The sequence below is a fragment of the Muscardinus avellanarius genome (genome assembly GCF_963383645.1).
Source record: "Muscardinus avellanarius genome assembly, chromosome: 6".
NCBI classification, from domain to species: Eukaryota; Metazoa; Chordata; class Mammalia; order Rodentia; family Gliridae; genus Muscardinus; species Muscardinus avellanarius.
Window position 1 is genome coordinate 81,567,606 of NC_137791.1, and position 27,290 is coordinate 81,594,895.

The 27,290-nt window shown below is 37.8% G+C and overlaps 1 protein-coding gene across 4 annotated transcripts in view; it reads right to left on the minus strand.

The window, feature by feature from the left end:
- SLC4A4 (solute carrier family 4 member 4) overlaps nt 1–27,290 on the minus strand; it is a gene marked incomplete at both ends in the record, with an annotated part of 292,971 nt that overhangs the window by 183,188 nt on the left and 82,493 nt on the right. For all 4 annotated transcript variants that reach the window (XM_080697460.1, XM_080697459.1, XM_080697457.1 and 1 more), the window contains 2 exons: nt 5,363–5,523; nt 14,355–14,490. In XM_080697460.1, the coding sequence (XP_080553586.1) occupies nt 5,363–5,523; nt 14,355–14,490 (297 nt within the window). The remainder of the gene's footprint in view (nt 1–5,362; nt 5,524–14,354; nt 14,491–27,290) is intronic.

A 27,290-nucleotide genomic window follows, 5' to 3' on the forward strand; every position in this document is an offset into this window, starting at 1 on the left:
AGCTAAAAAAAAAAACACACAAAAAAACACCTCAATAAGTACCAAGTTCAACCTCTTTTTATACAGGTGAGAAAAGAGAGGGTTGAAGACATGACCTGCACACAGACATACGCTAATTAGAGGCAAAGCTACCAAACAAAACCAAGTTTACTGACTCACAGTTTAGATCTAGGTTTGTTTTTTTGTTTGTTTGTTTTATGTGTGTGTGTGTGTGTGTGTGTGTGTGTGTGAGAGAGAGAGAGAGAGAGAGAGAGAGAGAGAGAGAGAGAGAGAGAGAGAGAGAGAGGAAGAAAGAGAGAGAAAGAGAGACAGACAGAGAAGACAAAGACAGAGAGAAATAGAGAGAGACAGACAAATAGACAGACATTGAACTCAGGGGTGTTCTACTTCTGACCTACATCTCCAGGCCTATTTTTCTTTTGAAACAGGGTCTTGCTAAGTTGCTGAGGTTGGTCTCAAACCTGTGATCCTTCTCGCAGTCTCCCGAGTACTGAGATTATAGCTGTGTGTCATCATGCCAGGCTTAGATCTTTCGCCACATCATACAGTATTTTTCTCTATTTAAAAAGTAATACACACACACACAAAAAAAAAAGAATATATGCAGACCTTTTACAAACCAAGAAAAAAACTAAAAATAGTTATGTGACAGAAAAATGTGGACAAAGGTCATAAACAGGTATTCTTTTTTTAAAAAAAGGTCAAAAACATATACTCAGCTTTAAGATTAGCAAAGACAATTTTAAAATTTTATGCAAATATAAACTATAAAGTATTTTCAATCTATCAAAGTGATAAAAATTAAAACAAATCAGCACCTTCTTGTGTTAACAGTATATGTATTAGGCAATTCCATACACTGATAATACTGATGAGTACAATCTTTCTTGAGGGTCATTGTACAAAGATATATATATATATATATATATATATATATATATACCCTTTAATGTGTTCAAACTATTGAATATCCTATTATAAACTTATACTAGACAAACAATTCCACAAAAGGTCATTTCTTTGCAATAAAAACTTGAAGACAATCTAAATGCCCAATAATGGGTTATTCAGTACTTTGCAATCACTAAAATTATGTTTATATTTAATGACATAAGAAAAGATTTCTGTTTTTAGCTGGGCATGGTGGTGCATGCTTATAATCCCAGCATTTGAGAGGCAGAGACAGGAGGATCATGGTTTGAGGACAGCCTCAGCTACTTAGTGATGCCCTTTGCAACTCAGTGAGACCCTGTTTCAAAATAAAGTAAAAAAGAGGGCTGGGGGTAGAGCTTGGAGGTAGAATGCCCCTAGGTTCCATTCCCAGTACCATTAAAAAAAAAAAGACTTGTTTGGCCGGGCATGGTGGCGCACACTTGTAATCCCCACGCTTGGGAGGCAGAGACAGGAGGATCGCGTAGGTTCGAAGCCAGCCGCGTGCTGGCTTAGGAGACCCTGTTTCCAAATAAAAAATGTAAAAATAGGTCTGGGAGTGTAGCCCGGAGGTAGAAGGGCTTCCAGGAACCCCAGTACCACCCCCCCCAAAAAAAGTCTTGTTTTTTCAGTTTGATTTTTGGTGGTACTGGGGTAGAACCCAGAGGCTTTCTACCTCCAGGCTATACTCCCAGACCTATTTTATACTTTATTTGGAAACAGGGTCTCACTAAGTTGCTGAGAGCCTCACTCAGTAGCTGAGGCTGGCTTCGAACTTGTGCAATCCTCCTGTCTCAGCTTCTCAAGTGCTAGGATTATAAGCGTACACCACCACGCCCAGCTTTTTAAATTTAAGAAAAGGCAGATTAAGATGATGGAACACAATCCCACTTTGTGAAATGACCTGCATGTGTGTAAACAGACTGCACAGAAGAAATGCAGAGAGGGCAGCTCTGAAAAGTTTTGTGGGTGCTTTCACTTTCATGGGTTATATTTTTCTATATATTTCTAGAAAATATAATCAGTCTTATGATTAGAAAAAAAGATTGGGCCACTTTGAAAACATAAAAAATATAAGCTGAGTGAAATGGGACTCGCCTATAAATGCCAATTCTTGAGAGGCTGAGAAAGGAGTATCACAGGTTCGAGGCCAGTGTCAGCAACCGATATCCTGTTTTTTTTTTTTTTTTTAAAAAAAAGCCAGGCATGGTGGCACATGCTTGTAATCCCAGCATTTGCATTCAAGAGGCGGAGAATTGAGGATCCCCTTCGTGAACAGCTTCAGCTATTTAGCAAGTACTTTCACAACTCAGTGAGACCCTATATCAAAAAATAAAAAGACTGCCAGGCATAGCGGTGCACACTTGTAATCCCCGTGCTTGGGAGACTGAGACAGGAGGATCGCACAGGTGAAGCCAGCCTCAGCTACTTAGTGAGGCTCTCAGAAAATTAGTGAGACCCTTTTTCCAAATAAAGTATAAAAATAGGTCTGGGGGAATAGCCTGGAGGTAGAAAGCACCTGGGTTCCACCCCCAGTACCACACACACACAAAAAAAAGACTAAAAAATAGGGCTGGTGGTGTAGCTTGGAGGTACAATGCCCCTGGGTTCCCTTTCCAGTACAGCAAAAAATAAATAAATAAATAAGTAAATAAATTTAATTAAATAGGGCTGGGAGTATAACTCTTGAGGTACCTCTCACTCAATCCCCAATCTCCCCTATACACACACACACCAAAGGTATAAAAGCAAGAGACAACAGAACTCACACATCTGCCAACAAGAACAGCTTTGGCATGCCTTTACATATAAAAATGAGGTCCAAAAATAGAGCTACATTTTCCTAATACATTTTTCATCATAATAAAATACCTGAAATGGCTTATAATTTTTTTTTAACTTAGGAGAGGAGGAAAATTCCCATGGTCTTGGTTTCAACTGTGAATGACACTCTTTAAATGTAGAATTACAATGATGATACTAATAATAAAACCATTAAAATAATCCACAAAAATGATGTTTTACTCTGTAATACTTTAAAGATAATTTTTTATCAGCATGCAGAAGGGGTTCTTCATAAAAAAACTAAAAGCGCACAGCAGACCTGAGAGGAATCAAAATTAAGCTGAACTTTGTAACTGTGAGAAATGACACCTGCCCAGTCCCCCACCACTCAATGCCCGGGTGGCCTGTGCCCCTGGACGGGGGGGGGGGGGGGGGATGCCCTTGAGTCTGCAGGTGGGTGGCCTCCCAGAGGCAAGCTGACTAGAAGTGGTCACAGGTGGACTTTGAAGAAAGCTGGAAATCATGCTATTGTTTGTGTGATATAATCACACGTGCTATTATTGCTATTATTTCTTTTTCTTTTCATTTGTTGAAATAAAATGGGGGTGGGGAGGCGATGCATCTTGCGACTCAGCTGTTTGTAATTCTCAACTTGAAATTATCATCAAGATTCAGGACAAAACAACTGTTTTACCCTCTGTGAGAAAAAGATTTCCTTAATAACTAAATAATTACTAGAGCGCCACAGATTCCTGTGCTGTCTCTGTCACTTAAAACGGAATGAGGGCTTCTTATTCTTCATGTTTTCCCTCTGTAACATTTAGATTCTTTCTGAGGATTTGTAATTATTTCTTGTTAGCAACTATCCTCTTTCACTCAAGTGCTTCTCCAGGTGTCTGCAGAACAGGCCCTTTTCCTCCTCCCTCTGTTTTGCTCCTGATGTGCGCTTTGCCTCTGAACTGTTTCCCTGTATTATCAGCTCCAGGAATGAGGGCACTGGCTCTCTGCCTACTTCCCCCAGAACTGTGGAGCCAACATATTAGTGAGTGATGATACCTCACAGTGACCTGGCAGTGTCTAATTTTAACATGTAATGACAATTTTGAAAGTAAATATATGGAGGTTAGAGAAAAAGTTCACAGCTGATAATAAAAAGTAATGGAAAATTAATGCAAGCACATAAAATGCTCCAATAACCTTTTTTTAAAAAAACCTCTTTGGCCATTGGCTAAAGAGATTCCAACCCAGTGTGGGAATTTGTCTTCTGCTACCTGTAAAGCAACTCAGTTAGTTGCTGAGGATCCTTCCAGTAGGGCTTTCTCGTGCTGAAGACCCCTAAGATAGCTTTAAAGAAACGCACAAATATGTAATTCAGTTCTTTCATCACCCTTATTGATCTGCTCCAAGCACTGCAAAGAAGCTATTCACTGTCCCTTGTTCTGTCCACCACACCGTTTGGAATCTTTTCTCCTGCTCATGAAATTCCTCTATCTGACTCAATTGGTCTTCACTCAGCCCTCTGCTAGGGAACATGTAGAAAGATCTGAGTAAATTATACCTACCCTTGGATAAAAAAAAATATGTAACATAGCAAATGATCATTCACAACTCTGAAAAAGCCACCTTCATGTTTTTACAGCTGAAGCCACTTATATTTGGATAAAAGTATGTAATAAAAACCACAAAAGATATTCTTTAATTCTCATAACACCTATAAAATATCTTGTCTTCATCTTGTTTATACAGATGAGGAAACCAAGACTCCAAAAGAATTAAGTAGTTTTGTTCACAGGCACAGGCTAGCAGAGGTAAATTTAATTAGAGCTCCTCTCCCAACTTGAAACCCCATATTCCTTCTGTGATATCAATCTATATCTCATGGAATTAGCATATTGTCCCTTCCAGGGAATATGCATATTTTTGTGGAGGGAAAACCCTGGGCTTAATAGAATGAACCGCTAATAGAATGTTCAGTAAAGAAGTTCTACAAGTTCTGGTATAACAAATGTGACCCGATTCAGTCACTAACCTGTAGGTCCTAGTGACCCCTGCTTCTCACAACCTTTCTCTACACCTAGTTAAAGGGCCTGATAGGCAACCTAAGAACTCCCTCCTTCGGGAAGGTTTAAGCTTTACTATGCAGATGATAAAACTGAGGTGCAGAGAAGCTCAGAATAATGTATAGGATGAAAGAGTTCTAGAAATCTACTGTTCAGACGTCCAGTCTGATAGAATTAAGATTGTGGATAAGAGGGGATATTCAAAATACTAATCTCATCCCAGTAAGTGAAGAAAAGAGATACAAATCTGCACACAAACAACATGACCCTAGCTGTAATGAAAAGATATCATAAAAATAAAAAGCATAAAAGGCTAGAAAATAAATCTGGAAGGAAGTATTTCAAAATGTTACCAAAGGCTATGACCAGAAAAAGATATTACAGAGAATATTTTCTTTTCCTTAATATTTGTAAGAATCTTACAAATTCTCTGCAATAAACCACACCAGTTTCACAATATAAAAAAAAGAAAGAATAAATGTAATAAAAGAGTCAACTCTGCTCACAGCAACTGATATATGCATTAATGGAGACTTGTAGATTTGTAAAGTCAAAAGAATAATAAGAAACTAAAACAGCATACTTACCCACCAACTGTGGAAGGGAAGCAGCCTCCCGGTCAAGCATGATGGATCCTTTCTCCATACAGGTCCTCAGTTCGAATAAGCTATGTAGGGATAGTGTGGCCACGTGGGGCTTGCTCCACCTCTCCCCACCCTGTTCTACCTTCTCTTCAAACTTAATCCACCTAGGAAGAAGAGATTCATGAATTAGTAGTGTTCCAACCTCCTCTAGAAATGTCACTGCCAACCCCTTCATCTCTACCCTCACCAGCACTTCCAAAGTGTCCCCCTTTTTAGAGTCTAAATAGATTATTAGATCATTAATTGCTTTACCCTTAGGAATACACCCATAGTCAAGAGACCATTCCTTCCCCTAAAGTTAAAGGGGAAAAAAGAAAACAAAAAATCCAAAGCATCTTTATTTGCCTACATGTAACCATCAAATCCCTAAGAATGATTATTTAACTAAAATGTTAAAAATAAGGTAAAAATGTGCATTCAAAATTCTCTATGCGGAAAGAGCCTATAATGTATAAAATAGGCACCACTGTGAGGATCCATTGTGACTTCACAAGGCAGTGACAAATTAATATTTATCTTAAACATTTGGAAAACTCAACATGGAATGTGGTAAAATGAATGTAAAATTTTCCCTTCGTTGATGCTAAAAGGAGGTTCACCTTATTTGTTATGTATCTTCACTTCATTTAATATAGATTCCTTAACTAACATATTCCCCTCTCATTGAGATTTTTTTTTTTTTATGGTACTGGGGTTTCTGGAAGCCCTTCTACCTTCGGGCTACACTCCCAGACCTATTTTATACTTTTTTGTTTTTGGAAACAGGGTCTCTTAAGCCAGCACGGCTGACTTTGAACCTGCGCGATCCTCCTGTCTCAGCCTCCCAAGCGTGGGGATTACAAGCGTGCGCCACCACACCTGGCTTTTCATTGAGATTTTTAACAGAAGCCTTACCCTTCAAGTCTGGCTCCACATGTGTTTAAAAATACACAAGCTCTTCTGGGCGTGGTGGTGCACACTTGTAACCCCCACCCTTGGGAGGCTGAGACGGTATGATCACACAGGTTCCAAGCCAGCCTCAGCTACTTAGTGAGGCTCTCAGCAAATTAGTGAGACTCTGTTTACAAATTAAATATAAAAATAGGTCTAGGAGTATAGCCGGAGGTAGAAAGCACCTGGGTTCCACCCCCAGTACCACCAAAAAAAAAAACAAAAAAAAAAACCCACAAACTTGCTGGGCATGGTGGCACACTCTTGTAATCCCAGTATTTGGGAAGCAGAGATTGGAGAATTGCAGTTGGCAGACAGCCTCAGCTACTTAGTGAGGACCTTCGCAACTCAGTGAGATCCTGTTTGAAAAAATAAGACTAAAAATTGGGGCTGGGGGTGTAGTTCGGAGGTAGAATGCCCCTGGGTTCCATCCCTGGTACCAAAAAAAAAAAAAAAAAAAGCCCACAAAAGCTCAATGAACAACAGATCTATTCTGATAATAATAGATCTTCTATTAGCCTTAGCAATGGAAACCCTCTTCATAGCTTCTGTTTCCTAAGACTCCTAGACATTTTGATAACATAGCAATAATATAGAAATAAAAAGTTCAATGAGAGCAAAACACATTTTGCAGCCTTTTCTATCCCATGTCTTAGACTTTTCTGCACTGTTAAGGCAACAGGAAGGCATCACTGTTTGCTATCCATCCCTACCAAATTGATAATGCTTCTTTATTTCAATTCAAACCTTCTGAAAGATTTTGGAAAAGATAAAGAGGGGGTTAAAAATAGTTTTGTTCTACATTTTTTCATCCAATTTTTAATGATTGAAAAATGTTTTCCCAGGAAAAGCTAAACATTCACCTAACTCACTAAAAATGAGAACAAAGGGCAGAGGTCAGAGGAAGCTCTACATAAGGCATTATTTATAGAATTTTTACCAACCTCCAAAGAGGGGGAAAAACACATCAGTAGACCAGGAGTGAAAATAGACCAAGAGATCAACCACAATGTCAAATAAAATTTAGAATTTAAACAAAGCCAACACTCATATGATTCAGAAGTATTATGCCATATGCAACAACTCTCCCTCCATATCCCTCTCAGGAAGCCTCTCATAGCCAAGTGACTCCTACATGTCAATGGTAACCCCATCCCCAATTCTAAGGCCTTTGTTCTTCTCCAATCTTCCTTAAAATGCAAGAGTAAATTTTTTACTAATTTCTAAATGTTTGCCACAAGAGTTTAAAAGTCAACATCACCACCAAAGATGTTCTAAAATGTCATAGCAGAATCTAGTTTATTTCTACAAAAATGGTTGAGATACATTCCAAAAAAAGAAAAAATGACTCTTAATATTCTTGTATGGGATATTCGCATGTGGGTTTGAATGCTTGTGTGTATGAGTGAATTGGTATTCTTTACTTTGGTTGGAATTACAGCCAGAGAAACAAAAGAATCTGGGAGGAAAAAAATAACAATTTTATACCATACACTTATAGAAGTCTATGGGTGTAACCTAAATAATAAAAGATAATTCAGGTGACTGAAGTTATTTTGAGAAGAATCATTTTATGGACAATAATACAGTGATTAACTTTAAATATATCATCTTTTCCTGCCTATTCAGAGAATCATAAACCATGTTTGTTGATAACTGTTATATGAACCATATTTATACCTGATATTATAAGTTATCACTCAAGAGCTGACTCCAGAAGACATATTTCATAGTACATAAAATCAAGTCAGGATTTCATAGAATTATATAATCTGTAAAGAAGGTAGTGACTTGTATTTTATTTCTAAGAGTATTCTTATTAGCTGAGAGAATTTAAGTGCAAGAGGAATGACAAGGATTGACTGGAAATTCTTTAAAATTAAATGTTTGATATAACTTTCGCTTCCCTATTATCTTTCCTAAATGAGTTATCCCTTCTATTTGTTGCCATCAGCTTGTATTGCTAAACCTATTCCTTAAAAGAAAACTAGGCATCAATTATATACAGTATGTGAAAGTGGCTCTTTTTTGCCATTATCCTTTTTGAAACCTTAACTTCCAGGTTGATGGTATTAGAGGAGGCAGTCCTCTGAAAGGTGATTTGATCATAAGAGTGGAAACCTCATTACTGGAATTAATGCCTTTAGAGAAAAAAATCCCGTGTAGACAGACACCCGCTTCTACCATGTGAAGACACAGCCAGAAGGCACCAGATATGAGAGGGCAGACCTCATCAGACACCAAATCCACTCTTGCCTTTTTCTCGGACTTCCCAGCTTCCAGAACTAAGAGAAATAAATTTCTCCTATAAAAAAAAATAAGTATTTGACTATAAGCTCCCTAGACTTTGGTATTCTGTTATTGCAGCCTGAATAGGTTAAGATAATCCTCAACTGTCCAAACTAAATAAATTTAATAAACTTTTCATTAAAAAGAAAAAGAAGCAGAATCACTGAATTCCTTTGTGGGCTATCTTTTATGTATTCCTCTCCATAGTTTATACTGCAAGAACCTAATTAGACTTAAAATACGAATTTGAACAAGCTTTAAAAATACATTTAGAAATCATAAATCTCAACTGGGTCAGACTTGGGGAACAGCATTACTCATCCTTCTGGGTTACAACAGTCCTTTTAGGTCAAGATTACCCATGAAGGAATAGAAATGTAAAGTCTCGATAGTAGGCAGTTGTTTAGAATCTATAGTCCTAAGGGATAAGTAGTACCTCATAGCTCACTTCAGCATCTACTTTTGAGTTCAGTAAATATTGAATGTTGTGATGGTGTTACAGCACAGCTAACAGCATAACAAGTTACTCTGGGATAATACCTGTTAAATTCCTTTAAAATGGATTACTCTTATTGTTCAAGGAACCATCGCTATACTCTCAAGGTATGTATTTAACCATAAAATAATGGTTTTCCCATGTAAATTGACTGTTTGCAGATGGTTCTATTCCAGAAACTCCACATGCTATGCCTATCCTCTTCGCATATCAAGGACAAACTTAGGGTTAGAGGGAGAAGCTGAGCACTACTGAATTCAAATCAGAGCCCATTAAGAGAAGGCTAAGGCAAAGGTACCAAAGTTCAGTCTATCCAAATGCCAACAGATCTGTAAAGGTGCTTTACAACCATGCAATTATGTTTTTTTTAAAAAAAAAACATATTTTTATTGTCGAGTGTACAAAAAGCCACTATGTACCCTTCATACTGACTATGAATAACCATATATTTGCAATAAGTTTCTGACTTTGTCTCTTGTTTTGATACGTGACATGTTACAGGAAAATTAATTTCATAAGTTGGCTTTTTAAGCACTTGCAATTACAAAACTGTTGTACCCTTGGAAGAGGAGTTTATTAGGTGAAGTTTATTTATTCCAAGGTCTTAGAAGAATAATGATAAAGTACTTTGCAGTTTAATGCACTTTGAGGATTGCCAACCCAACAACATTTCACTCATTTGTAGAAGAAACAGAAGACCCACTGGGAATCACTGAATTTTGCAACTTTCCAATCATATGATTAAATATAATTAAGAAAAGACAAGACCTCTAACTTGCCAGTTTGACAGTGGAAAATAGACATGACCTTTGTTCTAGAATACAATCCAACTACGTAAAACTGAGATAATAAAAAATTTCTTGCTAATTAATAAGTGCCTCATCATACAAAAAAGAAGTCCATGCCAGTATGTACCTGGAAAATGTGTGTGTGTGTGTGTGTGTGTGTGTGTGTGTGTGTGTGTGTGTTTAAGGAGAATTCTTAAATTTCTAGACCAACTGTGAAAGTTATTACATAATTACCTAGATATGACTACATGTAATTACACAGATGATTACATTTCTCAAGCCTTTTTCTTACAGGAAAACAAGTGGTCTGCAATGGAATTTCCCCAAGTTAACCAGTAGAGAAGAGAGAAAAATCAGTGTAGATTGGGAAGGGAGCAGTCTCACTCAAAAACCATGGAGTAATGTCACGTGTTCATGTGCTAAGGCCATGACCTTCAACTGGGTGCTACAGAGGTGAGGTGGGCCAATCTGCCCAACAGACACACAAATAGGTGTTCATTTGTGTTATCTCATTAAAGGGAAATAAAACATCAATAACATTTTCCCTTGTTGGCTGGGATTGCTGAAACGGTGACACCTCTCCTTTTTACCCAGGTTTGGCAGTAATATTTAAATTACACTGAGTGAGTGATCTTTAACATATATTCATTCAACAATGTTGAAATCCAGCACTGTCCATCTAAAAATTTACTGAAGGAAAAACTAAAAGCTGATGACCATTTTTGCAGAGACATTCTCAACTCAAAGAAATAAAGAATTTAGAGAAAGAAATTATAATTAGAAAAAAACTTAAGCCTATCTTCATATTAAAAATGGATTCCTCTCAGCACTAAACTTTTATTAGTCTGGTAGGTTTGAGCACTTTTAACAGAAAATTTTTATCAAGTCTTAAAAATGGACATCACAAATGAAAGTCATAAATTACTGCAAAAGCATTCTAAAGGGGAGTATGTCGAAAGAAGTAACGATTGCTTAAGTTCTGAATATTTCTGGAAGCATAGCCACCTCCAAACCTCTCCATGGAATTAAGACGGAGCATTTCATACAGAGGGGACAGCAAGTAAAAAGTCCTGACAGAGTAGCATGATTCCAACCGATGGGACAAGGGGGAAAGGACACAGAAGATAAGGTCAAAGAGATCATCAGGTTGGACAGTTCATGATAGAAACAAGGGCAGGTGCAGGGAGACCCACTAGTTGGCAGTATCTGCCAATTAGACATCTAAGTGAGAGATGATGGTGGTTTAAACCTGAGTTGTGGAAGTACTGAATGTGAAATGTGGTGAGATACCTCCATATCTAGGTGAGAGAAATAGAATTTGCCAATTGATCAGAAAACAGAATAGAGAGAGAGGGAGGCAAGGGAGATCCCCACATTCAGGCTGACATGACGAAAAGAATAGAAGTGTTCATTGACATGGTAAACCTCAGGAAGAGATCTGAACAAATGTTGAAACTCCTAAGTTCTAATTATTTGATTCCAATTAAATAAGAAGTCTAGGTTAGAGGTAGAAATGCCGATGTCACCAGCATATTGAATAGAAAACCCTACTGAACAGATAGAAATGGTGTTCCTGACTTTAAATGAATTAGTGCAGTGAGGAAAACTAAATAAAAACAGTATCACAAATACAACTAACAGTAACTGTGGCAAGTCCTATATAAGAGAAGTTATAAAATATAGACTATTTGTGGGTATTTTTTCTTCCTGGACAGCTTTTCCCTGACACACAGCATACCAGCAACCTTCATTCTCGGTAGTACATTCTCTGAGAGATGAATTATGTTAATAAAATGGCAAATGTGCTCCTTCTCCCAAAGAAAATAATATTTAATGAAGAATTCAAGATCATCTTAATCTTTAATAATCTTAAGTGGAAATATTATGCTCATCTCAATCAATGTTTTGTTACTTACACAATGAACTGTGATTTCTTCACCCTTACATGACTAGGGGTCATGTAAAATGAAATTTAGTCTACATGTGACTGAAATAAAAAAACAGAAAACCACTCATACATTCTACTGTGTGATAACTACTCATACAGAATTGCACAATGAAAATAAGAATCAACGTAGCCCATAGCTGACTACAACAGTACACACACAGGAATAAAATTTTAGAGAAATAAAATATGTATGATATTAGGATAAAACACAATATGACCATCATTTGGTAGAATAGGAAACAAACACTCATGAAGACTACATGATACGTTAGAAGTTAAACAACTAATGAGCAGCAAAGCCAAAATTAGACCAAAATCTTCCCACAGTTCATTGAGGCAGCTCTAGAAGGAAAAAAAATCGAGATAGTAGTAAGTTTTGCCTTCCAAGCCTTTATTTAGAGAGGATGATTTGTGAACTAAAATTATACTTTATGGAAGATTTTATGTACACAAGTTATTGATTCTGAGAGGGAAATATAAAAGATAATTATTATATCATAGAAAGAGACCCCAAAGAGCAAAGAATAAAGGGCCTCAAAACAGAGCTTTAGAGATGAACTAGAAATGAGTAACCGAAAGCTCTTTGGGTAAGAGAAGAAAATATTAATTAGCTATTAAATGGAGGAGTATTAAATAAGCATACCCACTAAAATTATCTATTAGAAAGAGAATTACCCAACAAATGGAAAATAAAATATTTTAAAATTGGGTCTCTTGTCTTTACTACTGTAAGGTCATGAATAAACCTGAATTTCTTTTTTTCTTTTCAGATCATGGTTTAAGTTATAGAAGAAAAGAAATTCTTCATGAGTTCTACTAAACTTTTTTAAAGCAGATATATCTGCAAGGCCAAGCTGCCTGGAAATTCTTGGTGAAGAATAAAAGCTTTTCCACTATTATCAAATGAATTAATTTATAAAGGTTCTCCAGTATTAAAAATTTCAAATGGTTGAATGCATTCAGTAGAACTTAAAAAAGTGGAGATAATAAGTTCATAAATCTATAAAACATAAACATGAGTATCTTACCTATAAAAATCCAATCAACTGATAAAGACTTGGTTATAAATGGTATAATGTATGAAACTTTTAAGATATGTCTCAGAAAATAAAAAGTTCCTCCTTTGATTCTTAAAAGAGACCTCATTTAAAAAAAGACTTTGAGTTATTGCTTCTTTATAGTTCATCTCCTCTTACTGATTATACATGATAAAAATAATAGCTTCTTTCTCACTCCAGAAAGACCTATCCAGAACAGAAGAGCAGACATAGGTCTCTTTTCTATTTACTGCTACAGGAGAAGACCATTATTTATTTTGCCATATTTTCTTGGATAACAATTGGTAGTACTTAGATTATATTATATTAGACTCACTTCAAACTTTTCAGTAAAATACAGAAATCAAGTTATACAGTTTTTCCCCTCACTGTCTCATTCCTAGTACATAAAACAGTGTTTGATGCATATACTACTGGTTCAAAATGCACTACGTGAATTGATTTGAATTAAATTAAATATTGTAAAAAGTATATCTTAATATTATTTTGTTTTGTAAATAAATTACATTGGTATTTCTGTGTGATAGTAGCAATGCGATACCAGTAACAGCATCATATCAAAGTCTTTATATTACCATGATTGTTATATGCTCCAGAAGATTTAGTCTGCACTATATACCTGAATCCATACATTAAAAAAAAAAACTCTATTAGAAATTACATAATTACATAATTTCAGGAATTACATAACTCCTGAAACTTTAGATACCCATGGAGTACTTAATAATTTTCAAAGCATTTTCACACACCCATATATAAATAATAATTGCTGTATATTTTTATTTATATAGCTTAAATATATATTAAATATATCAGGAATTATTATCTACTTTATTGATAATGAAACCAAAGTTCTACAAAGCTTAGTATCATGCAGCTAAGAGGGGACAGAATATAAACTAAAGTTTCTAAATTCCAAATCCGGGTGAATCTTCTATTTGCTCTCAGCTGGATATTCAGAAGGTAACAGGTTTCATCTGAAATTATATCAACTTTGTCTTATAACTATCCTTGTCTTCACAATCTCCTTCCTACCAGGGATGAGGTAACATGTTGGACAAGATCTCACAAGATACCCTGTAGATATGAGGCTATTTCCTGGCTATCATCATTGGGTGCTTGTGTTTATCATCCCTTTAAGATATTTTATGATTAAATAGCAGAAAATTTGACATTTTAAAACTTCTCATTCCTTATAAAAGTCAAATTGATAACACCACAGAGCAATGAAACAGTAGTGAAATAAGGGGCACCCTGCATCCACGTTAAAGTAAACGGAAAGAAAAAAGAGTCATTCACACCCCAACATGGTCAACACCAACCCCTCAGCCCTTCCAAGTTCTGAGGCTAGAGAAAGGCATGCCCGGGCTCATGGTACTTGGCCTCTGCTGGTTTCCCAGGCTGCACACAAACAGCCATGCCTCACCTTGCTGTCTCTTTCCACTCCATCTCCTGCCCGTCCACAGCCAGCAGCTCATCCAGTTCAGTGAAGAGCTGAGGAGGCGCAGGGCTGTCATCTTCTTCTCCCAAGATGAATCGGATGCGTTCTGCAGCAGGGGAGACTGTAGAAGTGAAAATACTGTGGTTAAACACTGGCTGGACAACCCTGAGGAACGTGCTGCTCCGGGATCGGCCTCTCTCTCCAGGGTTGTTGGGCTTCCCCTCCACGCTTTCAGTAGACATCTTTCTTGTTGAGTCTCCCTTATCCCCAATCTAAAGTCAAAACGAAATCAGAGCTTGTCTCTATTCCTTTGGTCCAGGCTGTATCTCAGTTCTTCAGGACAGCGCTCCAGTGTTGTGTGGCTTGTGAGGAAGAACCTTGAGCCCTCAGATGAACTGAGGTCTAACCGTACAACTTCTTTTTCCTCACTTATGACCTATCCAAAATTTTAAGACAGAAATCAGCTGAACCAATCACTTAGTCTTGTAGCAATGGGAGGGACAACAGAGCACCCCAATCCTGCGTTTTCCTCGGGTCCCCACCTCCCGCCCAACCTCCTTCTGTCCAATGTCTAAGCCCATGCCCTCGCTGGCTCCTCACTGCCTATCACTGGCCAAATGCGAAGTCAATGAGGAATAGTTAACAAGATTGGCCCTCTTCTTTACATAATGGCAGTACCCAAAAATGTTTAGCCATGCTTCAGTGCACTTGAAAAACAAGTCCAAGTAAAACATTGTATACCTCAAGGAAAAAGTCTTCCAACACACTTAAGCACATAATTGAATGCCCTACTAGCTCCTTTTGACCCCATCTCCTGGAAATCATGTAATGAAAAATTAACTAGAATTTCCCCCAAGTTGTGGGTTCTTTCCTTGAGAGAGAGAGAGAGAGAGAGAGAGAGAGAGAGAGAGAGAAGCTTTTGGAAATCAACAGTCACAGTACAAAACTAAGAACCATGGATACTTTTATATTCCCTGAATAAAAACAAATGGCATACACATGTGAATGCAATTCACATATATATCACACACATATGAATAGATTCACAAATTTGTAGAAACATATGTACAAAAACCTCAGAAAGCATGAAAATCCCTACCATCTAAAAACTAGTAATAGAGAATCAAAACTTACTACAAATAAACCTATGAAAAACATTCAATCTAATTAGCAATTGAAACTAATTATTAAAATCAAATACAGGTCATTTCTGCTCTGTAACAGACTGTTGCACAATGAATCATATTCTTATCGTTCTAACATGGCTGCCTCTCTTCTCTTTCTGTTTGTCTGTCTGTCTCTCTCGCTCACATGTGTAAGTGTGAGTGTGTGTTCCTGGATATTGAACCCAGGGGCACTCTACCAGTGAACCACATCCCCAGGTCTTTTTTTTCATTTTAGGTCAAGATCTCATTAAATTGCTCATGCTGACCTTGAATCTGTGATCCTCCTGTCTCAGCCTCCAAAATACTAAGATTATAGATGTGTGCTACCACACCCAGCTACAAGGCTTCCTCTCGTAAAACTGTCCACTCTCTTGGCTACATAGCCCTTATGCTTATCCTAAAAATAAAATAAAATGTATGTTTTACCTATTAAAATGCCAACAATGAAAAAGAATGACAATGCCCAATGTTTAGAAACAATATACTAGTGTCTCCCTATTCTGATTGCTGGTAGGAACCAAAATAGAAATATCTCTCTAAAGGGAAATGTGGAAGGATGCGAAAATGTTTTAAAAGTCTGTCCTATAAACCATAAACCAGAAATTCTTCCACTAAAAATCCAATCATTTCAAATAAATAAAAGTACTTCATAGACTTTGCTATAGAGGTGACTATGATAGCATTATTTATAACTAAACAGAATAGAAAGATCTCAAAGTGATCTATAAATTCAATGCAATCCCTATCAAAATACTAAAATACCATTCTTCCCATACCTAGGAAAAAATGATCCTACATTCAAATGGAAGAACTAAAGACTCAGAATAGCCAAATCAATTCTCAGCAATAAGAACCATGCTGAAAGCATCACAATACCTGATGTCAAATTATAGTATAGAGATATAGTAAAAAAACAAAACAAAACAAAAAAAAACAGTGGGTTTTGATCTACTGACACAGAGACCAATGGAATAGAAGATATAGAAATAAATCTACACACATTTAGTCAGCTGATTTTTGACAGAGAAGCCAAAAACATATACTGGAGAAAAGGCAGCCTTTTTCAACAAGTGGTGCTAGAAAAACTGGATAGCCATATGTAGAAGGCTAAAATTATATTCCTATCTCTCACTCTGTACAAAAGTCAACCCAAATAGATCAAGACCTAGAAACCAGAACAGAAATTATGCAATTACAAGAAGAAACCATAGGACCAACTCTGCAACATGTAGGCACTAGAGGAAACTTTATCAGTAAGACCTTTCAAACTCTGGAAACAAAACTGATAATAAATGGGATGGCATTAATTTTTGTGTGTGGTACTGGGGATGGAACCCGGGGGCATTCTATCTTCAAGCTACACCCCCAGCCCTATTTTTTATTTTTTATTTTGAAACAAGGTCTCATTGAGTTACAAAGGGCCTAAGTAACTGAGGCTGTCCACAAAACATGATCCTCCTGTCTCAGCCTCCCAAATGCTGAGATTACAAGCGTGCACCACCATGCCCAGCTAAGATCTTTTTTTTTTTTTTTTTTTTTTTTTAGTGCTGGGAATTGAACTCAGCACCTCATATATATGCTAGGCAGGCACTCTACCACTGAGCCACCAACTCTGTTCTAGATTGCATCAAATTTAAAAGTTTCTGCACAGCAAAGGAAAACAATCAGGAACCTAAAGAGATAGTCTACAGTATGGAAGAAAAATATTTGCTAGGTACTCCTCTGGTAGAGGATTAAAATATCAAATATATAAATAACTTAAAAAGACAAATATCCTAATCAAAAAATGGCTAACAGAACTAGATACTTCTCAAAAGAGGAAATACAAATGGCCAAAAGATATATTAAAAATATGTTCAACATCACTAGCAATCAGGGAAATGCAAATCAAAACTAGACTGAGCAGAACACAGTGGAATATGCCTGTAATACCGATATCAGAAAGCTGAGAGAGGAGGCTCACAGGTTAGAGGACAGTTCTGTAATAATCTACAAGACCCTATTTCAAAAACTAAAGGGCTGGCGCTTGGGAGGCTGAGACAGAAGGATTGCACATGTTCAAAGCCAGCCTCAGCTACTTACTGAGGCTCTCAGCAACTTAATGAGACCCTGTCTTCAAATAAAGTATAAAAAATAGGTCTGGGAGTAGAGCCCAGATGGAAAATCTCCTGGATTCCACCCCAAGTACCACACACACAAAAAAAACTAAAGGGCTGGAGGTGTAGCTTGCCAGTAGAATGTCCCTGAGTTCAACCCCAAGTGAGTGTGTGTGTGTGTGTGTGTGTGTGTGTGTACGCCCCCTCTCTCACACACACACACACAAAACTACACTGAGATTCCACCTAACTCCAGTTATAAAGGCAACCATCAAGAATACAAACAAAAAATGCTAGCAGGGATGCGGGGAAATAGGAACTCATACACTGGTGATGGGCACAACCATTATGGAAATCAGTATGGAGGTTCCTCAAAAAACTAGGAATGGAACCACCATATGACCCAACTATACCACACCTCAGTAGCTTTCCTAAGAAGTAACATCAGAACACTGCAATGATACACACATATCCATGTTCATAGCAGCACAATTCACAGTAACCAAATTATAGAACCAACTGAGGTGTTAATCAACTGATGAATGAATAAAGAAAATGTGATACATACACACAATGGAATTTTACTCAGTCAAAAAGAACAAAACTAAGCCAGGCGTGGAGGCGCACATTTGTAATCTCCGCGCTTGGGAGGCGGAGACAGGAGGATCGCGCAGGTTCGAAGCCAACCTCGCTGGCTTAAGAGACCCTGTTTCCAAATAAAAAATATAAAATAGGTCTGGGAGTGTAGCCTGGGGGTAGAAGGGTTTCCAGGAATCCCAGTACCACCAAAAAAAAAAAGAACAAAATTATGTCATATGCAGAAAAATAGATGGAACTGAAGATGACTATCCTAAGTGAGATTGGTCAGTCTCAGAAGGTCATTTCTGGAAGCTACAGAAAAAAATATGAAACCTAACAGACTTTAAATAATGCAGAGAAAGTTCTATAGAGTAGCTGAAAGGGATAAAGGATTGAGTATTAGGCAAGGGAAAAGGAAAGAGTACAGAAGAAAAACAGCTCAAATACTACTAGGGCAATACATGAAGGTACCATTACCAATCTCACTAATTTGCAAGGGACGGGAAGAGCAGGGCGCAGGTTGTGAGGTGGAAGAAAATACAAGAAGGCTGCATGACTACATGTTCTTAACACACTGAACTTCACTATAACGTGTAATTACAATGCATCAAAATAAAGTAATTTTCAAAGATTTTTTTAAAATAGTACAAATAAATGGGGCTGGCTGGGTGGTATGAACATCTATGTCTACACAAGTTTTTTACCCCATTATGATATATGAATACAATGCACTAATAAAAAAATATATATATAAACCACACACAAAAAATATAGTACAAATATACTATAAAATGCCAGGCAGTCACAAATCATGAAGACTGCCATTTTTTATAAATATATAAAATTAAATAAAAACATAAGCCTAGGCATAAAGTCTGCCTATAAGCAATGAAGAAAAATTACATGTGTATCCATAAAAAAAGTCTAGAATCGAGGCAGCCCTCACTTTTCTCAATTTCAGCATATGTGTGTGTATCAGTTACCACAGATAAGTAACACTAGTCCCTCAACAACACAGTTGGAATTTCAGTTAGCAGAGTATATTAACTAATTGTATAAAGTACAAACTTTGCCACTAGCTGGTAAGTCCAGTGATCACTGTGTAACTAACAAATGTTTGTTCTGATCGCTGACCAATCATGGCACTCCTCTCATGCTGTCAGTGACCAGCCACTGAGGCTTGTGATTCTGTTCAAACACAGACAGAAAAGTGTGTATCTGTGTTGCCTTCTTGCTCCATGGTAAATCCACACAACATGGATAATCAAAAGAGGGAATTGGCCAACAATGATGAAAATATGTCATTTAAATATACAGTTGTGTTTAAATACACAAGTGTATTTTAAATGTTATGAGTTTATTTCTAGGGCTTCTCTTTTTGATTAACTTTTTTTTTTTTTTTTTTTTGCGATACTGGGAATGGAACCCAGGGGCATTCCACCTCCAAGCTATATCCTCAGCCCTGTTTCTTATTCTTTATTTTTGAAGTAGGATCTCACTGAGTTGCAAAGAGCCTCACTAATAGTTGAGGTTGTCCTTGAACCACAATCCTGTCTCAGCCTCCCGAATGCTGGGATTGCAAGCATGTGCCACCATGCCTACATGATTAACTTCTTTTTTCAGGGAGGTTATTTTTTCATATTTTGTTGGTACATAATGTACAATAATGGGATAAGTTGTTACATATTCTAAATGTACATAACACAATTTGGTCAGTTTCATTCCTCAGAGCTCCATTAACCTTTCAATAAATTCTGAAGTGTGTATAATTCATTCATGTACTCATTCAGCAGTATTTATTAAACACTGTCACTGCTCTAAATAAGCTTGGTTTTAAGCTCTGAAGATGAAAGATAATACATGACAAATCCCTGTCATTTTCATGACAGTAGGGGAAATAAACAGTAACTCAGCAATTAATTCGTTAAGTGAATCAATAAGTTAGTGCATCAACAAAAAAAAATCATTTGCTAACTATAATTGTTTGCAGAACATTAACACTATAAATGTTTGCTAAACATATTGTTATAGGGTACAATTAACATGTTTTATTTCTATAATTTAAAATACTGGCTTTGAAATTTTTCAATATCTCTAGAAGAAAAAAATCTAAAACATCAGAGCTGGGCATGGTGGCGCACGCTTGTAATCCCAACATTCGGGAGGCTGAGACTGGAGGATGACGGTTCACAGACAGCCTCAGCTACTTAGTGAGACCCGGTTTCAAAATAAAGAATAAAAAATAGGGCAGGGGGTGTAGCTCGGGGGTTGATTACCCCTGGGTTTCATCCCCAGACCTACAAAAAATTTTTTAAATAAAAATAAAACATCAGGAATTGTTTAAAAATACTTGCAAAGCATTCCCAATCAAGAAACTGGAGTGTATAATTTTAGTTGATCAGGGATGTCATGGAAATGAAGCCATGATGAGCAGAATTTAGAATCTGAACAATACTCCTAAGGAGTAGAGTGCTCACAGTACTGAAAATTTAGTTACTTCAATCATCATGGTGGTTGTGAAACCAGCGATCACAAGTGTGATCAACTTTTTATCAGCACTCAACATCAAAGATCCCTAAGGCAGAAGTAGCTTTTAGAAGGGAGAAGTCTAGCCAGGTGTGGTGGCGCACGCTTATAATCCCAGTACTTAGGATGCTGAGACAGGAGGATTGCAGGTTCATGGCCAGCCTCAACTACTTTGGAGGCCATCCACCATTTAGTGAGACCCTGTCTCTAAATAAAGAATAAAAAAAATAGGGCTGGGGGGTGCAGCGTAGAGGCAGAATGCCCCTGGATTCGATCCCTAGTACCACAACAAATGAAATAAAAATAGAAGGGAGAAGTCTAGAATTAGACAATCAAATTTTGTACATTTCATTTATTTTATTTTATCATTTATTTTATTTTATTTTATTTTATTTTATTTTTTGGTGGTACTGGTGGTGAAACCCAGAGGCTTTTTAGCTCCGAGCTATACTCCCAGACCTATTTTCTATTTTATTTGGAAACAGGGTCTCACCAAGTTGCTGAGAGCCTCACTAAATAGCTGAGGTTGGCTTCAAACCTGTGCGATCCTCCTGTCTCAGCCTCCCAAGCGCTAGGATTACAAGCATGTGCCACCACGCCCAGCAACTTTTGTACATTTCTAAAAATGAAACATAGGTGTGTCCCCACCTCTAATAGAGAAGAATTTTTCTCCATGTTAAATAGCAGATTCCCCTGCATAGACTGCACGCATGTCTTTTGGGCTCTACTGCACAGAGGCCTGTTCTCTTGTCTGGCAATCTAAGATTAGAAAAACACCAGTCACTCTTTATGAGACATCAACTCAGAGGTGGCTTCTGGTAAACATAATGGAAGAAGAATGTAACATTACCACCAGGTCTTAATCTGTAGGCACCATGCCTAACACATCTCATAGGTTATCTTATTAATTACATACAAGCTACTGAACAATCAGTATAATAATCGTTTGGGGAGTAAAATTCCAAAATCCTGTGTCATAATCTAGCTGACTACACTACTAAGTTTCTTGGGAAGTAAAAAAAGGCCATAGTAATTTTACTACCAATGTCTTGTGGGAGGACCATCCTCTGTGGCTAGCAGATACCCTTCCAAGTTGCTACCATCACTCTTAACACAAAGATAATACGGAGTAAGAGTCCCCATAATGAACTATGTCAAGAAGTTATCATTTCCCATAACCTCTGATCACGCAGAGAAATGGACTAAATACAAGAGACAGCATTGCACTTTGATAAGAGTATGGGCTCTGGAGCCAGGCTCCCTGGGTTTAACTGTTACTTAATTGTGTGACCTGAGACCTGTTAATTAATCCCTCTACGTTTAAATTCCCTACCTGCAAACTGATGTGATGATTATCACTGTAGTATCTACAATATAAGGTTCAAGTTAATTTTTTAAATTACCTGTGCTAGCCAGGGGGTGGTGGCACATGCTTGTAATCCCAGCATTCAGGAGGTGGAGACCAGAGGATCACGGTTCGCAGACAGCCTCAGCTACTTAGTGAGACCCTGTTTCAAAAAATAACAAGACTAAAAAATAAAGCTGGGGACAAAGCTTGGAGGTACAATGCCCTGGGTTCCATCCCCAGAACGGAAAAAAAAATTACCTGTACTGCTGGGCATAGTGGTACTAACCTATTATTCTAGTACTTGGGAGGCTGAGAGAGGAGGATCACAGGTTCAAGGACAGTGCACAGTAACTTATCAAGACCCTGTTTCAAAATTTAAAAAAAAAAGTATAAGGGCTGGGGATGTAGACTCAGTGGTACACCACTCCCTGGATTCAATCCCCAGTTACACATGCACATACACACAGACACACACACACACACACACACACACACACACACACACACATACCCTTTTTTTTTTTTTTTGCAGGTCTGGGGATGGAACCCAGGGGCATTCGAACTTCAAGCTACACCTCCTGCCCTATTTTTTATTTTTGAAACCGGGTCTCACTGAGTTGCAAAGGGCCTCACTAAGTAGCTGAGGCTGTCCACAAACCACAATCCTCTGGTCTCAGCCTCCCAAATGCTGGGATTACAAGCGTGCACCACCATGCCTGGCTCATACACCAAATTTTATAAGCAAAACCTACTTAACTTAAAAGAAAGAAAATTCTCACAGATATTGGCCTTGAAAGCTGCTTCACGTTGAAAGTATACACGGTAAGAAAAATAGCCAAAAGTCGTGCCTATTTTACTTCAGTGAATTAAGTATCTGCAGTGAGGAGAACACAAAGGGTACCTGCATGCATTCAAACAACTGAAAATAAGAGGGCATAACTAAACCCGCTGAACCTCACTTTATCACTTGGGTGGAGGTAGGTCAGAAAGCAGACCTGCGTTAAATATGAGTAGATTATAATTTTACGCTAACCTCATTGTAAAGGAGACGCTGGACAAAAAAAAAAGGTTCAAAGGGAGGGAGGGAGAATCACCAAATTCATCCAATCACCTTTGCCAGGAAAGCCCGGAGATCAAAGCCAAGTTAGTGCCTCTAATCAGCTTCCATTTTCCTTTTAAGTCTGGCCTTGGCTCAGAATGTGTTCTGACTTTTTGAGTAGCTGTAGAATTTCCTGGAGGGTCCTACATCAATGTGGTCACCTCCAACCAGTGTCCACATGCAGGACAACAAAGTGGTCTGTCCGAGTAAGTGGCAGATGCCGCACTCCCATCCCCACTGATGGGGGGGGGGGGGGACACTTGGCCAGAATGTTGACCACAGGACTCTCCACACCTCCAGAGACACTGCTGACACCTCTCACACTGGCTCCCTCTGAGCCTGAACTTGACCTCAGAGTTCATCTTACACCACTCCATCAGAAGCAGCTCTGGAGATGGAGCCCCATTCCCACCTCTGACTACAAACAGTCCCCTCTCAGTTTGCCTCCCATGTCAGGCTGGCCCCAAACTGTCCAAGCTCATCTCCCAACTTTGTCCCCAGACAAAACTGTCTTGACCCACAGAAGAATGTGACTGCTCATTTGGTGATCTTTTCCCACACTTCCTAATAAGAACCTTACAATACCCTTTTTTCTCCCCTCTAACTCTGACTTGATTTCTCAGTTAGGATTCCTATCATTTCCAATATCCCACACTATACAATCAGAGAAACATGGGGCTCTCCTTTCTACAAACCATAACATTGAGTGTCTGGATGACTTCTTGAGGCTTAAATAAAAACAGAGCCTGCTTGATCTTACCTAACTTTGTACAGGGAGCTTCTCTTTCTAGCTGGGCCACCAAACCGGAAGGCAGGCTCTGGATTTTATGGTGCCCTCTTCAAACACCAACACATAATAACTTTAAATACTGAATTCAAAAATCAGACATGGCTGAAGAATTCTTGGCTATTTTCAGGTACATTAAGAACTGTGAAACAAAAAACATCTAAGTTTGAACACTGTCATTAACCTACCTTTATCCTTAATCCTCCTCACCTTAGCTCTGAGTAACCAAAATACAGCAGCCATTCAACACTGAGTAAGCTTCAAATAAAAGAATGAACACCTTGGCTAAGCTAATTTTCTCTCTAGAAGAGATCTCCCCCCATCCAGAGGCACCACCACACTCACTCTGTACCTCTATTAGAAAGTTTTATATCCATTTGCTTTGGATTTTATTTGCTGCTATACTTAACTTCTTATGCTTTTGCTAAGCAAGCCACCTGATTCATTCCTTACTTAAATTATTCATGGTACCTGCCTTGGGTACAATGAAGTTTCACAAAAATAATGGATGTCAAAATAGGTAAGAGAATGAATGAATGAACAATATGTATTCTACCCCAGTTCTGCAGAAGAGATCTTTCTCTGCCTCATTCTTCTGAAACTTTTGGGGGGCAGTACTGGAGATGGAACCCAGGGGCATTCTACCTCTGAGCTACACCCCCAACCCTTTTATTCTTTACTTTGAAACAGGGTCTCACTGAGTTGTGAGGGCCTCACTAAGTAGCTGAGGTTGTCTGCAAAACCGCAATTCTCTGGTTTCTGACACTTTTTAAGTGTATCCTAGATAATGATATGACTTAACAAAACAGAAGCTTAACAATACACTACTATTTGGTAGCACGATTGATACAACTGTCCTGTGGTACCTATGCTGTGGAGAGCCATTAAGGTTTTTACCTTATCTTGTTTTTACCTTATCAAAAGTGCACTTCAGCCGGGCGTGGTGGTGCCACACTTGTAATCCCCACTCTTGGGAGGCTGAGACAGGAGGATTGAGCAGGTACGAAGCCAGCCACACTGGCATAAGAGACCCTGTTTCCAAAAATTAAAAAAAAAAGTATAAAATAGGTCTAGGTAGAAGGGCTTCTAAGAACCCCAGTACCACCAAAATTAAAAAAAAAAAAAGTGTACTTCTGACTTTCCCTCGTCCAGAGTCAACAAGGTTTTAAGTCATGGGAGTTTCAAAGTACTTAAGACCCTCTCAGAATGATTGATGCTAATTGTTCTGTCTGCTAGATAAGGTTAAGTTTATGTTGTACCAGAGTATTTGACTTGCCCATGATGTATGTACCCTGTACTTGCCTTTCTTGCATTCCTGTGCAACCCAAAGCTAGAAACTGTATAAAAGGGCCATCAGAGAATAAACTTGGCGCTAATAGTGACTGGTGGCCCTCCCATGCTTGAATTCTTTCATCCTCACTCCTCTCTTCGGAACCCGTACTTTTGCAGGCTGGCTCCAGCACTATGTGACACTGTTTCAGGCTTTTCCCCACCTACATACCCATTGGATATCAAAGTCTGAGATGCTAAAGTCCCTTCAGGAAAAGTGGTGCAGTATTTGCATATAACCTACACACATCCTCTTGAAGACATTAAGTTTTCCTATTACTTATAAATCAAACACAATTAGGTATTACTTGTAATATCTAATATAATGCAAATGCTATATAAATAGTTATTACAGTGTATTGTTTGGGGTAATAATGACATGAGAAAAGTCTGTACAGACACACTATCGTAGGCTTCCAAAGATTTTCAATCCATTATTGGTTAAAATTGTATACACTATATATAGAAATCTATATTATAGTATAGTTATACACATGCACATGAATGAGGAAAAAGCCTTACCAAAATGCCAAAATGTACCAATGATTTATTTCTGCTCAGTGAGATAAAGGCTTTTAAACCACTTTCTTGGGTTTTTCTATATTATCTGACTTTAAGTGGAATTGTTCAAATTCACAATGTTAAAGTTGTTTGGGTTTGGAGATAAAAAATAAATCATCAAACAAAAAAAAACTCAGTGTGAAAATCACAGATGTGAAAAGCTGATCTTTACTGGCTCTTAGTATATGTACTATACTATATGATACTGTTCTATACTATTTTTTGAATGATCACATAATTCTTTCATGATCAAGTTCCAGTTCTCAGGAATTTATGGATGGAGAGATGACACAAACTATAGAAAATGATACCAATAAAAATATAATATGCAATAACTTATATTTTTATTGGTTACATTATATCAGGCATCGTGTTAAATACTTTTCATTTATTACAAGATTTACTTTACACACCCTATATTAAAAAGAGAGACACACGCCAGGTGTGGTGGCGCATGCTTTTAATCCCTGCGCTTGGAAAGCAGAGACAGGAGGATCGCACAAGTTCGAAGCCAGCCATGCTGGCTTAAGAGACCCTGTTTCCAAATAAAAATAGGTCTGGGAGCATAGCCCAGAGGTAGAAGAAGGGTTTCCAGGAACCCCAGTACCACCAAAAGAGGGGGGGGGAGACAGACGGACAGACAGACAGACAGACAGACACTGGTTTTAAGAGAGTATATGACTTCCCTAAGATCACACAACCAGTAAACAATCTAACCTTAAATCCACCTGTGTTATTTCTAGAACCATTTCTTAGCTATCATGCGCTCATTGTGTTTTATTTTTATAAACTAATTAAAAGAAAAATATGGTCAGATTGCCATATGAACAGTATGGACAGTAAATGTTCTAGATTTCAGAAGAGGAGAAATCACCCTAGTATATAAAATAGTCCTAAAGCAAAATATTGAACAATTGGTTCATTATCCACCAAAAAGCAATTTGTGAATGTGTCCTTTTCAGTCCAGGAAGATCCCTCTAAGACCACCCTGCAGGCTACCAAAAAAATGGTATTAGAAGCAAAAGTCATAATAAACAATTCATATTGAGCAGGATAAGTTGACATATAAATTCCCTTCAGTGGGTTAAATTAGAACTCCTGGATACTGTATTTACCCCTTAGCAAAATTCACAATCTGATGAAGCTCAGCTGCAACCCAAAGCATAAAAATAATTATTTACAGTCTCAATATACTATTTTCAACTGGTTTATATGATAATCATCTTTTGGGGGGGGACAAGTACTGGGACATTCTACTTCTCTGAGTGATACATCCAGCCCTACTTTTTCTCTTATTTTGAAACAGGATCTTGCCAATTTGCTGAAGCTGGCTTCAAACCCATGCTCCTTTGATCCTCCCATTTAAACCTCCCAAGTACTGGGATTACACTAGTGTTCCACATGCCCGGCTTCACAATTATCATCTTAAG